The sequence below is a fragment of the Chaetodon auriga genome, chromosome 10 (assembly GCF_051107435.1).
Source record: "Chaetodon auriga isolate fChaAug3 chromosome 10, fChaAug3.hap1, whole genome shotgun sequence".
In the NCBI taxonomy this organism is placed as follows: domain Eukaryota; kingdom Metazoa; phylum Chordata; class Actinopteri; order Chaetodontiformes; family Chaetodontidae; genus Chaetodon; species Chaetodon auriga.
This window is the reverse complement of record NC_135083.1, coordinates 15,975,609-15,990,307: the sequence shown is the minus strand read 5'-3', so window position 1 is coordinate 15,990,307 and position 14,699 is coordinate 15,975,609. Positions and strand designations below refer to the sequence as shown.

At 44.8% G+C, this 14,699-nt stretch overlaps 2 protein-coding genes across 6 annotated transcripts in view; both read left to right on the top strand.

Moving 5' to 3' along the window:
* Positions 1–9,936, top strand: part of LOC143326770 (kazrin-like) — a 153,595-nt gene extending 143,659 nt beyond the window's left edge. Inside the window, exons 6-11 of one of the 5 annotated variants that reach the window (XR_013077707.1) lie at positions 283–419; positions 913–1,083; positions 1,311–1,394; positions 2,446–2,635; positions 4,517–4,640; positions 9,816–9,936. Coding sequence is in view for 3 of the 5 variants with exons in the window: in XM_076740631.1 (XP_076596746.1) it covers positions 283–419; positions 913–1,083; positions 1,311–1,394; positions 2,446–2,635; positions 3,997–4,133; positions 4,517–4,687 (890 nt within the window). In the remaining 2 variants the exon portion in view is untranslated. Of the gene's footprint in view, positions 1–282; positions 420–912; positions 1,084–1,310; positions 1,395–2,445; positions 2,636–3,996; positions 4,134–4,516; positions 7,160–9,815 lie in introns of those variants that run through there. The other 4 variants (XR_013077708.1, XM_076740631.1, XM_076740633.1 and 1 more) reach the window with 4 other exon arrangements.
* On the top strand, positions 8,689–13,448 carry LOC143326771 (kazrin-A-like). Its single transcript, XM_076740635.1, has 7 exons — positions 8,689–10,024; positions 10,146–10,264; positions 11,320–11,551; positions 11,667–11,768; positions 12,399–12,565; positions 12,760–12,901; positions 13,204–13,448. Exons 1-7 carry the CDS (start codon positions 9,593–9,595, stop codon positions 13,360–13,362), a joined length of 1,353 nt encoding a protein of 450 aa, XP_076596750.1. The 5' UTR covers positions 8,689–9,592; the 3' UTR covers positions 13,363–13,448.
* Positions 13,449–14,699: the final 1,251 nt, after the last annotated feature.

Below are 14,699 nucleotides of genomic sequence, written 5' to 3'. Positions count from 1 at the left end.
AAAGTGCTTCATAGCTTAGTTGTGCTTTATGAAGAAACTGCTACAACACATATTGACTTTAAAAAGAATACTGTACTTGAAACACCTCAAAGCATGTTAGCATGTGACCCCTTTACAGTAATTTATTGCATTTCTGCAATTAATGTTGAAATGTTGCCAGCATTCACACACACACACACAGACGCTTCACAACACAGCCAAGTGTGATTAGGACTGATGCTCACTAACAACCTCTCTCTCTCTCTCTATCTCTATCTCTCTCTCTCTCATCTTTCCTTGTAGCCATGAAGTCGGACCGCAAGCGTCTGAAGGCTGAGAAAGCAGACCTGGTGAACCAGATGCAGCAGCTTTATGCCACGCTGGAGAGCCGGGAGGAGCAGCTCCGCGACTTCATACGCAACTATGAGCAACACAGAAAAGTACGGCACCCATGCCACGGGCATAAACAGGCGCACGTGCAGAAAGAGATCCATAACAAAAAGTCTCTCCTGTGTTGGTTGGATGCACATAGCATGTGTCCAAGCAACAATACGACCAAATAAGGACAAAATGTGTGATGTTTCACACATACCTTTAATGAGTGTGAAAATGTTTCCTCTCTACCAGTGAGACGTTTCCTTGGTGTTAAAATGAGATGTTCAGGTATATGTTTTCATTTCCAAGCAACGACTGGAGAAGAACTTGTCATAGTATCTGTGATGTTACATATAAGGCAGGTTTAACACCGTGAGCCAAGAAAAGGCGCCATTCCAGCCTTAACATCATCTCAGTAATGAGCAAATTAAACTCTGACCGTGTCTGATTTGAAATCGGGTTCAATGCTGTTGTTTAGCAGTTTTGACTCACTCGGTTTATTCTTCAAATGCATGCTTGATATGTGAGCCAAGCCATCAGGATCTCTGTGTCTACTAGGAGAGCGAGGATGCGGTGAAGGCGCTGGCCAAAGAGAAGGACCTGCTGGAGAGAGAGAAGTGGGACCTGCGGCGGCAGACCAAGGAAGCCACGGAGCACACGGGGATGCTGCGCTCACAGCTGGACCTCAAGGAGAACCGCATCAAGGAGCTGGAGGCTGAGCTGGCCATGGTGAGACGGTCAAACGTACAAAAAAAAAAAAAAAAAAAAAGCCAGAAATAGAGAAGGTTATCACGGCTCAGACACATCTGCATCACAGGGAAAAGAAGATATTTTGGACAAACAATAGCTGTACATTCATGTTTCATCACGCTGTCTGTCACTGTGTGTATAATGCATATACGCAGAAATCCTCTGATTGTACAATATAGCCATCCCTCATGTCTCCAACCCCCCAGATGAGTAACTCTGTCAATCAGAGAATGGAGTTCCGGGTGTTTGAGCGGGTTGCGGACAGGGACTACTCTCCTAGGGTCATGGCGGTAAGATGGGCCCCCAGCTTGAAATACTGACCTCTCTTGACCCTCCCGCTCCCTGGAAGTGTCTCCTACTTGTGACGTCGTTGTCGTTTTGGAAAGCCCCTCCTCAGCTGCACGTTTCTGACTAACCCTCAGCCGACCCTGACTGATCCCAGTGATCCTAACATCAGTGATCCCACGGATTCCCGCTGTGATTGATCTGAATGTGTTTTAGGTCTGATTGAGCGCAGAAATGCTTGGGGAAAAATACATCAATATTCTGTCAGCTAATGATTACTGCAAAGGTGTGTGATTGTATTGTGTTTTGCATGTCAAAGACCATGATTGATAATCGTTTGACCGCTGGCAGGTAGAGATGATTGCAGCGAGGCTGATTGTGTTGATTTGCAGCCTGCCGTCGCTTGGCATGATGAGAAGGTTTGCACAATAACAAGATTTCAAGCATTTGTAAAACGCCGACATGTCAAGGCTAATCAAAAACATTCACACAAAGGGAAAAAAGAAAAGCGTCTGACAGACACAAAATATGCACATTTCCCAAGGCTCCAGCAGCTCATGTCTGCTCCCACTACAATGTGGGGAGTTGTGCTTCGTGATGAGGCTCTACAGAGTAAATGTAACTCATTAAACTTATGGAAAAGCTTCATTATCTCCATTTCTACACCCCAGCAACCCCTAACTTCCACCGTAGAGAGGAAGCAAACAGCAGACACCTCCTCCAGATATTCTGTCCTCCTTTTTTTACCCCCCCCCCCGGGCGCTCTCAGGAGCAGCACCAAGAGATTTCACACAACAAAAGACCAACATGAATACAGCTGCATTTTTCATGAGACAGCAACCACGAGGAGCCCAGGGGACAGAACTCACATGTCCACATGCACTCAGAGACTTGTCAGAGGATTGTGGGTACACAGCTCAGCATGCACACATGTGACATACGCACAAATAAAAACAACACGAACACCAGCTCAGTCAAAAACAACCCAGAAAGTGCAGGAAAGTGATTGTTGGTATCATTCTGACTCCCTGAAATCTGCCTGTCTACCTTCTCAAGGCCAAACAGTCACTCGCCACCCTGACCAAGGATGTGCCCAAGCGTCACTCTCTGGCCATGCCCACGGAAACGGTTGTCAACGGCAACAACCAGGAGTGGGTGATGCAGGCTGACCTTCCCCTGACTGCTGCCATCAGACAGAGTCAGCAGACCCTCCATGTCCACACGGGCCATCCCACGGACAGACAAGGTAGGCCGACATGAACACCTTCATCCCGTGCAGGAGCTGACTCGCAGCAGGTGGTTTGACCATCGTTGACCCTCTGCATGCTCATGTGAACCCGCTTCACACACATTCACTCCCGCCATCTGCTCAGTATGACCACGTCGTTGGCCACTGATGATGCTCCGGTCGTGACATTTCATGCGCTTTATGTAGCCGTTACAGTGGACATGTTTTTTTTGGCTTCACGGCTCCTGTTTGTCTTTGCCGCTCAGAAATGTTTCCTCTTCATGAGAGAGTGGTGGCTGAGGATCAGCCGGGTGTTAAGTACCGTTTCTGTGTGGTTAAATGCCTTTTTACACAAAATTACTTTGTTTGTCATGTTGCAGTAATGTGACCCAGGTTCTGAGGGAGTCAGCCCTTTTTTGGGGGGGTCCTGTTTCTACCTTTCAGGCCCCTCACAACATCTGCTCCTGTCGGTTCAAGATTGAATTCCCTTGTACAGACATACACCACAGACAACAGTCTCTTATGCTCATGTGAACCATGGCTGGCCCGACAGGCATTTGCAGGTGAAAGGCATCGCAGACTGCAGTCCAGAGCACAAGCTGTCATTGACTCCCATTTAAAATTCAAAACACAATGAGCACACAGCTTTCCCAAAGCTCAGCCACTTTGACTCCTTGTGGCTGGAAAATAGCACTGTTTTCCCCCCTCTGTTGCACTGCAGCAGTGCAGCTCGCCAATCGTGGCTCATCCTGATGTAAAACGGGGATGTTTTTGACAGAGATTCATCCAAAACTTCCAAAAGCAGAAGACATCAAGTCTAAACATCAGACCGAACTTGTAAACCTAAGAAGAGAAGCTGGATTACTGGCCCCTCCCAGCCTTAAAAGTTCTACACGCCTCATTTCTACCACAGGAGGAGTTCATCTCAATCCTCCTCGAGCTGTTTGAGGGCAGCCTCGGGTTCAGAGGAGCTGCTCACTGATTGGGGACGTCAGGAAAAAGAAGCACACAAAGACAAAAAACTGCCAAAGCGTGTGAACAGTCACAAACCCCCAAATCGCTATGCAATGGGTTGTACTGTATGTATCAGTCTCACTGGTACACACACACACACACACACACACACACACACACACACACACAAATGCGCCCAACCTCTGTGAAGCTGTTTTCACTGTTGCTTAGCAACTGCAGATGATTGCAAATAATTTCAGGCTTTTGAAAGGCATTTTTATTTAAGGGTGTTGTGGCATTGTTGAGAGGAATCAGATTGTCCCTGTTCGCTACTCTGGGTGCCTGAGCACACACACACACACACACACACACACACACCCAAAAGAAAACAAGCCTTTTCTCTTTTCCCTCTCGTCCCGTTTTAGTGGCTGCCGTGCGGGTGAGCCCGTGCCACTCGCGTCAGCCCTCCATCATCTCCGACGCCTCGGCGCTGGAGGGAGACCGGTCATCCACACCCAGCGACATCAACTCGCCGCGTCATCGGACTCACTCCCTCTGCAATGTAAGAGCTGCCCGCCACTGCACCCTGCCAAGTAATCACCTCCTTTGTTGTACCTGCCGACTGTCCTGCTCCCTGGCCGCTGCTGTTTTCCCTCCGCCACCGTTCTGGCTGAATTCATGTTTGCCCCACGCAGCCTGTCGTGCACTCGCTCTGCAGCCGTGACTTGAGTTTCTGTGAATCCTAGTTGTGGTTGTTGAATAAGCGCATGTCTGGCAGCATGTCAAGTGTCACTTCCCCTCTGTGTTGTGATCTTTATCTGCACTGGTCTTAATCGCCCACTGTGCACCCCTTCACTGACTTCCTGCTCTTGCGTCTCTCTGTTCCTTCGCCCGTCTCATCATCTCCTCCTTCCCTCTGCTCTCCCTTTCTCTTTCTTCCCCCAGTCCCTAGAAGATCTGGAGGAGGCGAAGCGTAAGAAGAAGAAAGAGAAGATGGGGCTGGGTTCTCTGTCGCGTGTCTTCGCCCGGGGAAAGCAGCGCAAATCCCTCGACCCTGGTTTGTTTGATGGTACTTCAACGCCTGATTATTACATAGAGGAAGATGCAGACTGGTAAAAGCACATATGTCCGAGCGAACCACCTGGAGAGCCTTTGTGGCAGTTATCAGAAGACAGCATTGTGTTGAAGCACGTGTGTGAGAGGATGGGTGTGCGTTTGATCTCAGCGTGTACAGATAATGTGTGTGCCTGTGCAGTCTCACATGCACGCATACTTGCGTGTGGGAGTGCGAGAGCGTGTGCATGCGTGCGTCGTCCATGGTCAGAGGCCATGTCAGAAGCCGGAGGCGTCTCTTGCTTCGCTGAAGTGTAAACCTTAACGAGCAAATTGCACCTGTATGTATGTACAGTCCTGTAAATAGAGTGGACAGTGTGACACAGCATCATGTGGATATGTTCTGTTGTATCGGCCCTCCAAAAACAGCTGTGTTATTGGATCTTTTAATTGTTCTTTACATTTTGACTTTTTGTTTTCACTCAACTGGAAACTTGAAGGACTGCTGTACTTGTAAATAACAACAGTTGATGTGCACTTTGTGCGTGTAAATGTCTCCTTGTCCTGAATGCCTTTTCTTATTTTTGACATGTACTCCCCTCCTCTCACTACCTTTTAACTTAAACTCCTCCCTGTTTATTGTCCTGCTTGGTCCATCCCCCTCCTTCCACACTGCCATGACGAGAACAGTTTCCTGTAGGCAACATGCAGACTCCTCCAATCCACCTCTAATTCGGTTGTCCAACACATCCCTCAACCCGCCAAGAAAACTGTGCACCCCTTGATGTTTGCTCAAATGAGACTTCAAAGACGCTGCTGAGCGGGGAATGAACTTTCTATGCAGAACAGTTTGTTCCACGGCAACATGAAGCCAAACAGGAAATGTAAGAAATGTGTTTTCTATCTGCTCAGATAGAAGGTACATGCCAAAGGTACATGTGTGACATGCATGCACATAGTCCCAGTCCCCCAAATGCATGTTGAACAAAACCCTACTAAACAGAAATGTCTTTCTCCGGGAATGTTGTCGAGGAGGTGATCAGCTCTCTGTTTAAAAAAAAAAGAGAGAGAGAGAGGTCAGTTACTGATTTCATGATGTTTATTCATGATATCCTCCATTTCAAATGAAGTTATTCCATTTGCTATTCAGGAAAACATCATGATTACTGTTCAAGAGCTTAGCATCCACACTAAACATAGCACGTTTTAATCTGCACCTACAAGGCTTTTTATGCAAAATTACATCTGAAATATTAAAGGTCAGCAAAGACAACAGTCACACAGGAAACTAAGTGCTTCACTTTAATGATTAAATAATTATTCCACTTATTCATGAGGCTTTGTGCCATTTTACTCCTGTAGGATCTTACAGTAGCTTGTAGCTATCATTTTATTAATACTTAAAAAGGCTGCTGGGACTCGAGTTATTCTGGGAAAAGTTCAGCTAAAAAAAGGAACCTATTATCCCAAAATATGGGATAGCTTAAACATCCATTATACCAACATAGTAGATATAAGGCCGATGGTCATTCTACCATAAAATCAGAGCTTCAATTTAGAGGCCTGAGCATGGAAAAGACGTTAAATGAACTGTTATAACAATAACGAGTGCCAACACTGGAGGTTGAAAATCAGATTTAAGCAGGCTAATCAAACTGAAGCAAATGCATACCTTCTCCCGTGACCCCGTGAACTCACCGAAAAATTCAGATGCAGAGTTCAGGCCACCGCTGAAAAAAGCAATTAACTTTGTGCCAAAGGTTAATAGCATTTCTTCAAGCAAAAGAATGACTACAGACGTTGGATTATTTCCATCGTTTGGCTGGAACGAGCCGGAGTCTGCACTGCCACCCGCAGGAAATCTTTTCTCTCCCTGATATTAGACTAACACTGGGTATTTGTCGCTCTCATCTGAAACACTACAGAGTCGCAGATTACAGTGGAGCTGTGTTTAACCGCAGGGCGTGTAGAAAGAGCGTCCGTGTAGGCAGTGAGAGGATTATCATTTAACCCGTAGCTCAGCCTACATTTGGATTTCCAGGTGAATCACTGAGGTAATTCAAAGATAAAGTCATCGTGTATTAAATTGTATGTATAAGAACAACAGCTCAAGCAGTTTCATTAAATGTTTAATGAAATGTATGAAAATCTAGGCTCTTTTTTTTTTTTTCATTTAACCAGCCGTTATGATCCTCTGCTGACAGGGGGAAAAAAAAAACATATCAAATGTATGATTTTTAATGCTTTGAGCCACGGTCTCTTTGTTTTTTTGTTTTTTTGTTTTTTTTAATTCTCCACAAATATTTTCCTTTTTGTAAATGAGATAACATTACAGAAATAAAATTAATATTATTATTATTAAAGAGTTTTATTTAAAGTCGAAGATGTAGGCCTCAGTGGAGGACTTCTGCTGTGAGGTCCTGAGATGTTTAGAAGTGGATAGTAGCGAACTTTTAAGGCATGGCAACAAAATTACACTCAAAAGAACTAAATGAGAAAAGTAAGATTATTTTAAAATAAAATAAATAACACTGAGTTTCCATGTGGCTGTCCTCTCTTTCCCTGTGTTAATGTTTGTGTGTGTGTGTCTTCATTTGTTGTGGTATGGCTCTAATCCTGACTCGTCCCTTTATGCTGGGGGGCTGCCATTTTTAACATATGCGTTAGCCTCTCTCAGCCCTGCAAGTCCATCTGTGAGAGGACTGCATCCCAAAAGCTTCCAAATGGCCTCCTTTCCTCTCTTTCCCAATTTGAACTCCTTATTCCTCTGCCTCCTGCGATACCGAAATCCACAATCAGAAAATGTGGAGGCGAGGGGAAAGGACGCCATGTCAGACTGTTGGAGCAGAACTCATATGTGTCAGCACATGGTGTCAATGATGTTCTGCTTTGATTTGACCCCTGACCTCTAACACTGACCCCTCCTGTCTGACCCCCACCGGACTCTCAACACAGTGAAGTGACCCAAGAGGTAATCAATCAGACTCAGTGAGACAAAGGTACATGATTGCTTTCAAAATGAGCTCCGCTGGGTTGCAAGCTGTGTTTGCAGATGCCTTCTAACTTTCAGACAACATCACAAAATGACCTTGGAATTATGCACTTCTTCAAGTTGAATCTAATTCTGATGAAAACCATCCACAGTTGAGTGTTACCGTGTATATATATGTCTATATATACACACGCTTAGTGATTAGCTTAGCACAAAGGCTAGGAACAGACTGACTGGAGCTTCATATTTACCACACAGACATGAGAACAGTATCAATCTTCTCATCTCTTGGCGAGAAAAGGGAATAAGCAGATTTCCCACCACATGGATCTGTTCCTTTAAGGCACTTTACTGTCTAGCTAGATAGACACGAGGTACTGCAGCGTCCAGCCACTTTGGGTTTAATTATTTATCTTAAATTGTGAACTACGTCCATCTGGACTCTTGATCCATTCAACTGTAAAACATTTTCTTTGCAAAATGTGTGATTTCTACCCAATGTATCGTGATTTTTGGTACACAACACCACCTGCTCCATCAGGACTGTTTCTGTACTGTAGTGATAACATCCATTACACCAGCTACTCATGAGCACATTCAACATGTCATTGCTTAAACAAAACAGGCTCCCGTAATACAGTAACATAGCTGTCTCACTCCGCTTTCAGTGGGTTTTAAACAGGCATAAGAGGTTCATACCCACAGGACAACGAGTCCAGTCTCCGCAGGTCGGCCTTCAGCTGGATGTCGGACAGTCCGTTCTGCAGTTCCTAACGTGACATGTCTTTGTTAGGACTCTCTCCAAAATGAAAAACAGACCTTGTATCTGGGCAGGAGTGCACTGCTGGCCAAAGAGCAGATTTATTCGGCGTAATATGAACTGCTCTCAGCGGGGCACCTTGAGTTTATGTGTTGCTCTTAGAAGAGCACATAAATGTATACAGCTTGAGATGAATTGCTGAAGTTGAGTTTAATAAGAATCTGTTTATTTGCTCCTTACGATCATTCATTCGTGAATTTCTTTTTCAGAAAGCACACAGTGGTCCAGTAAAGCCTGCCAGAAAGTAGGGTTTCCCTTGCAGTGGGCCACACAGAGAACCTGTTGGTTTATGTTCTGGTCTGCTTCAAACTGAAGTCTCAATCTTATATCTTTATTTTCCCTTTGAAATAATAACAAAGTGGATAGAGAGTCCAACACACAGGACAAAGGTTCAGTGGCTGTCCTTTATGACTGAACTCTCAGGTGGACGCTTTTTGTTCAAGGCTCATTAGCCTTCAGTTTTAGCCTTGATGGCTAAAGCTCATGTTCAGTCAGTACATGTGAGCCATGGAGTACGGCTTTGTTCTGAGAGCAGTCCAGCGTTTGAGCCCTCTGACATACTTTAAGCTGTCATTTTTAGTGTCATATGGACAAAAACAACTGTTTCTACACCTCAAGCAGTTGAGCATATTTCACACATTCTATGAGCAAGCAGAACCATTATGATGTGTTCAAAATTAACAGTGGTACATGAGGCTTCAATGACTGCTGAGCCCAAAACTGGTGCGAGGTTGCCACCTGCTGGTAAAGACTGAAATGGCTCCCAGTGAAACAGAGTGAACTGTGTTGCTGACCAGTATTTTTTGGCCTGATTCCTCCAGATATTCAAATCTTGAGAAAACGGGAAATATTTGGCCCAGCATAGTAACATAACAGGTAAGCAATACAAGACAGCAGGGAATAAAGGAAAATTTAAAGGACGCGTTACAATTTCAATGCAATACTGACCTGCAGTAAATTATGTCGATGTGAGGCAGATTTCATGTGATCATGATGTTCTATCATCGAGCTGTCGCTGGAGGCTGATTCTGACAGATGAGTCGTGCTCATTCAGCAGCTTAAACAGCTGTCTGTTTAATGGACTTCTGAAGTGAGGAACTTAATAAATGCTGCTACTTTGTTTACAGCATCACTGGCAAGCGCTTGTCTCGCTGTCATGCAGCCAAAAGCTGAGCATGTTGTTAAAGGCGTGTTTGTTTTGAATTACTCACAATCTCTCAGTCACCCACTGATTTTATGTTCAACTCATTTTTTTGTGGGAATTAACATTTTGTTTTGTCATTGCTCACTATACCCACAACCACCTCTGCTTTCACTCACACCCTCAACTACATCACCCACATGTCTCCCCCCCTCCTCCTCCTCACCCACCCACTCAGACTCGGACAGCCTCTCCAGTCCCACCCGCCTCAGCCTTAGCCTGTCAGACGGGTCGGAGGACCAGCTGGACCGCCTCCAGCAGGTGGAGCTGGCCAGGACGACACCCATGTCCCAGTGGAGGGCAGGCACCGTGCAGGCCTGGCTGGAGGTAGTCATGGCGATGCCCATGTACATCCGCACCTGCTCAGAAAATGTCAAGAGTGGAAAGGTAGGAGAGACACTGACATGATGCTCATTGCCCAGTCCACTGTTTTAACCCCACCTGCCTGTTTGTTTATAGGCCACTTCAGCTGCAGTAAACTGTACCAGGCTGCTTTGACATTTTGCAGGTATTACTGGGGCTCACGGATGAAGACCTGGAGCTGGGTTTAGGTGTGAGCAGCTTAATGCATCGCCGGAAGCTCCGCCTGGCCATTGAGGATTACAGAGATGCTGAGAATGGTAGAGGGTGAGGAAGGGAAACAGCATCCTTCTTTAAACTGGACAGGATGTAGTGCAGGAGGGCCATCTGCTGGTGGTGTATAGTAACAACATTGTAAATGTAATGTGGGATCGTCTTTCCTTATTGAGTCATAGTATTGACTTTAAATGCAGATAACACTCCTACAGATTAAGGACAAGCAGGTCATTTAAACTGAAAACTCTTCCAGCCCAGCAATAAGCTGGTGTGTTCCTGCCTCTATGAAAAACAATATTGAATAGGTTCAAAGGTCAGTTCACCCAACCGTAGGAAAACAATCAGATTTTCTCACTCACTCTTTGTGGTATTTAGCCATACAGCTGCTGTAGTTCAGGTTTATGTGCCCAGATTTTGAAATGTAGACAGACAGACCTCACAATGAACAGGGTTATTTATACCAAACTACTTTATACCAAAGACTTTCCCTGGAAAACTGTTGACAGTGAGCTCCGGACACTGTTCTATGTAGCACGCAGAACAGTTTTTCTGTTTTTCAATGTTGCAGCTAGCAATTATTTTTACCAGCAATGAATCTAATTATTGTCTTCTTGATTAATGGAATGGGGAAAGACTCATCCTAAGTTTTGTAAAGCACCCCAGGCTGACATATACAAACAAATCCAAAACTTGTAGAAATTCATTTAATTGTGATAGAAGACAAACAAAACCGGTAGAGTTCTTGATTTATAAGATGGAATCAGATAATTTGAAGGCATTTTTTATTAAGAAATTAAATGAAATGTTTGATAGCATCCATCCAACAGCTGTCAAGATATTTCATTCGAAACCACAGAAATACACCTGATGGTGGTGTTCAAACAAAGGTCAGGGGATCATCAAAGGCAGTAGGATTAAACCTTTGAGGACCATGAATCTATGTATAAAATTCAAGGCAAGCCAATCCAATAGCTGTTTAAGTCTGGACATTGCCATAAAGCCACACCGCTGGTGGATCTTCATAGTTAGATATTAGGTGAGAAAATGTGATTTTGTGAATTAGGTTAAATGACCTTTGAAGAAATAGTTGCTCTGTTTGCTTGCAGGTTGTCCAAGGCTGCAGATATGGACCACCACTGGGTGGCCAAGGCCTGGTTAAGCGACGTGGGCTTGCCTCAGTACTCTCAGGCCTTTCACAACCACTTGGTAGACGGCCGCCTGCTGAACTCCCTGACACGACGTGACCTCGAGCGTCACCTCAACATCACCAAGAAGTTCCACCAGGTCAGCTTGCTGCTGGGCATCGAACTGCTGCACTTACTCAATTTCGACAAGGAGGTGAGTAAGAGTCCACATAATGTCCACAAGCAGTGACTATACTTGGCCATGCTCTGACAGCAGATAAAAGAAGTACTTCTGTTTAATAAAAGGTGCTTATTAAAATGGTTTCCAGGCACTGCAGGCTCGCCGGATCCAGTGTGAGCACCAGAATGTGGATCCATTGGTGTGGACCTCTCATCGGGTCATCAAATGGATCAGAGATATTGACCTGAAGGTGGGAGCGCAGAGACAGAGAATGCACCTTTGAGACTGAACACATGTAAAACACTCACTATGTAATCAAACACATACTGTGTATTACCTTATTTGAACGCACAACTTGAAACAAAACTGACAAACTGTCGCCGTACAAGCAAATATTTGATAGAACAGTGATGATGAAAAGGTACTAATGTACTGAGCTTTATATATCACTATCAAATGGCTTTGTGGGTGCTGACTGAGCACTCCCTATCTCCACAGATTGACAGAAGCCCTTTGTTATTGTACTCCCTAGCTGCTAGTTGATTACGCAGCCTTTCAGATTACAGCCTCTATGATGCAACATGAATATCCTCAGTCAACACTGTCTACTGTCTTGGCGTAGGGACACATGTTTCCAATATGAGGCGTGACCACACCGAGGGTGTGCAGAGATAAGGCCGTCTGGTCCGGACTGACATCCTGCTAATATTCTCAGGGAGTGTGAATTTATGCTGACATCAACAAATAAATCACTACGTTCTTTGTCTTGGAGCAAATTTGACATAATTTCTGAGAGACTGTTGATATCAGCGCCTCTTCTTTGAGACAGTAATGGCCCCTTTATTACATCAGAGGATTTTCTCTCCGTCCACCTGTCCAGGAGTTTGCTGAAAATCTTCTGAACAGTGGAGTTCATGGTGCTGTCATGGTGCTTGACCCCACTTTTAACACTGACGCCATGGCAACAGCACTGGGGATCCCCAGCAACAAGCACATGGTTCGCCGACACCTTATTGAGGAGATGAAAACTCTGATTGCCTCATCCAGGTGAGAGGAGACATCCACATGGAGAAAAATGCACATTTGGTTCCACTTACTGTTGCCTCCGTGTATGTGTGAGTAGATCACATTAGAGGGCGTCCCTCTCATAATGTGTGCTGTATTTGTCTGGAAACATTGTATTCTAGTGTCTTTCAAGCGCTATATGGCTGACGCTCTGCTCCTTTCCATATTCCCTGCAGGTCAGATGCCAAACAGGACTGCGAGCGTCTTGGCTTGGGAACGCCACCAACCCTCCTTCGCCAGAACTCCGTGGGCAGACCGCCCAGCTCTACTGGCCGACACACTGATGACGAAGGCTCTCTGAGAAGGAGGGCTGTCAAGGTGGGGAAAAAGTTACTCCGCTGAAAAGTTTCATGTTTCTCTCAAGTAAAGATTAAAAAAACAGGTTCGGCCACTTTTACTGTGCAAATACTCAGAAGACATGAAGCTAAGCGCTAACACATTATGGATCTGACACAGCAGGTGAGCAACATTAAGACATCCCATGTGGTAGCAGGCTGAACACAACATACAAGACAAAAAACACAAGCAGGCTGATAAATGGATGCTGAAATGATATTTCCTCCATTACAGCATAAATGGTGGAAAAGCCTCGTTTGAGCTTCTTTGTGTCTCTGTTGCAGCCTCCAGCAGGGTTCAGCCCCAAAGCACGCACGGGGCGGGACCTGAGCTGCCACAGCAGCTACGGCTCCCTGCCTCGGGAAGCTCGAGACCAGACTCCACCCAGAACCGAGGGAAGCCCAATCCGCGGTTACACCAGCATCGAGGTCACCAACGTGTGAGGTCATCAAACACCAGCTTCATCACAGCGAAATCTACATTATGAACATTTGTCTTCCATGTGCCCCTGAACATGGGATGGTTGTTTGTTTTTTTAAGAAGAGCCTTTACAGGACAGATTGCACTTTTTAAACGGGACAGGAAGTTTCACAAGTTTCCCAGTTTAAGAAAAACTTTATAAGACTCACTGTGGGCAGGTGCTATTTTGATGTTTTTGAGGGCAGTAATTTCCCTTCCCCAACGTCAGAATCAAGGGATGAAGGATTCAAGCTAAATGATTATTTTTCTATTTTTTGTGTGTAAATGGTTCTTCTGTTTTCGTTGACTAGTTGCTATTGACAGACAGTCTGTTTCTCTGAACAAAGTGAGATTTAAAAAAAGAAGACTATAAAATACAGGGTACTTGATGACAAAATGAAAAAAGTTTCATATCATTGTAAGTTGTTCTTGTTTCATTCAGTTCTGCTGTTTGTTTGTGATGCCTTGTCAATGTAGCTGAGGACAAACGACAAAAAAAAAAGATGAGTTGAATCTTACAAACTAGAGTTTATGTTTGATAGTCATTTTTCATCTTGCACATTCACACAGTTGTGTATAAACAAAATATAGCACCCTCTTCTGATGTTTTATACTGTGCAGTAAACATGGAAAACATTTGAACAACGCCAACAAAAGATGACTGCAGAGCTGTATGTCCATGAAAGCCTCAGGGCTGAAAGGTGTGAGGATGCACATATGTGAAAATGAAAGAGTTCCTTTTAATGAAATAAAGATGACGCCTCTTATTCAGTGGTCCTGTTGCACCTATCTTCAGCAGAGATCAATAAAAATCAATTTTGGGAGAATCCACATACGTATTGTGAACTGAGATAACTGCAAAGGGACGTTTTGGGATTAGATTAAAGAACCCATTAAAACAAAACAAACAAACGTCGTCTACGTCTCCTCGTTGAGACACTGGTGGCAGTGAAGACGCTGCAGATGGATGATGTAACCGCCTAAACTGAATGTACCAGGACAACCTGAATTAAAGATGATGAAGAGGAGGAGGGGCAGGAAGCTTGAAGAGAGAGAACACAATTACAATCACAATAACAGAGAGACAGAGAATTATTGGCCAACTCTGCAGCTGTTTCGCCTCTTTTAGTTCATTGTTTTGATTTTACCGACGCATGTGTACTGTACTGCTCAGTGCTGCAGTTCTCAGCCACCCTGTTTTCAGTAAACCTACTCTAGGCAACCTGTTCAGCACCAAACCACAAGGTTTGGACTGAGCAGTGACAGGGAAAGGTGTTTTTTCCCCCCTCTAGGAGTTGCTGGAGGCCAAGCCAGAATTAGA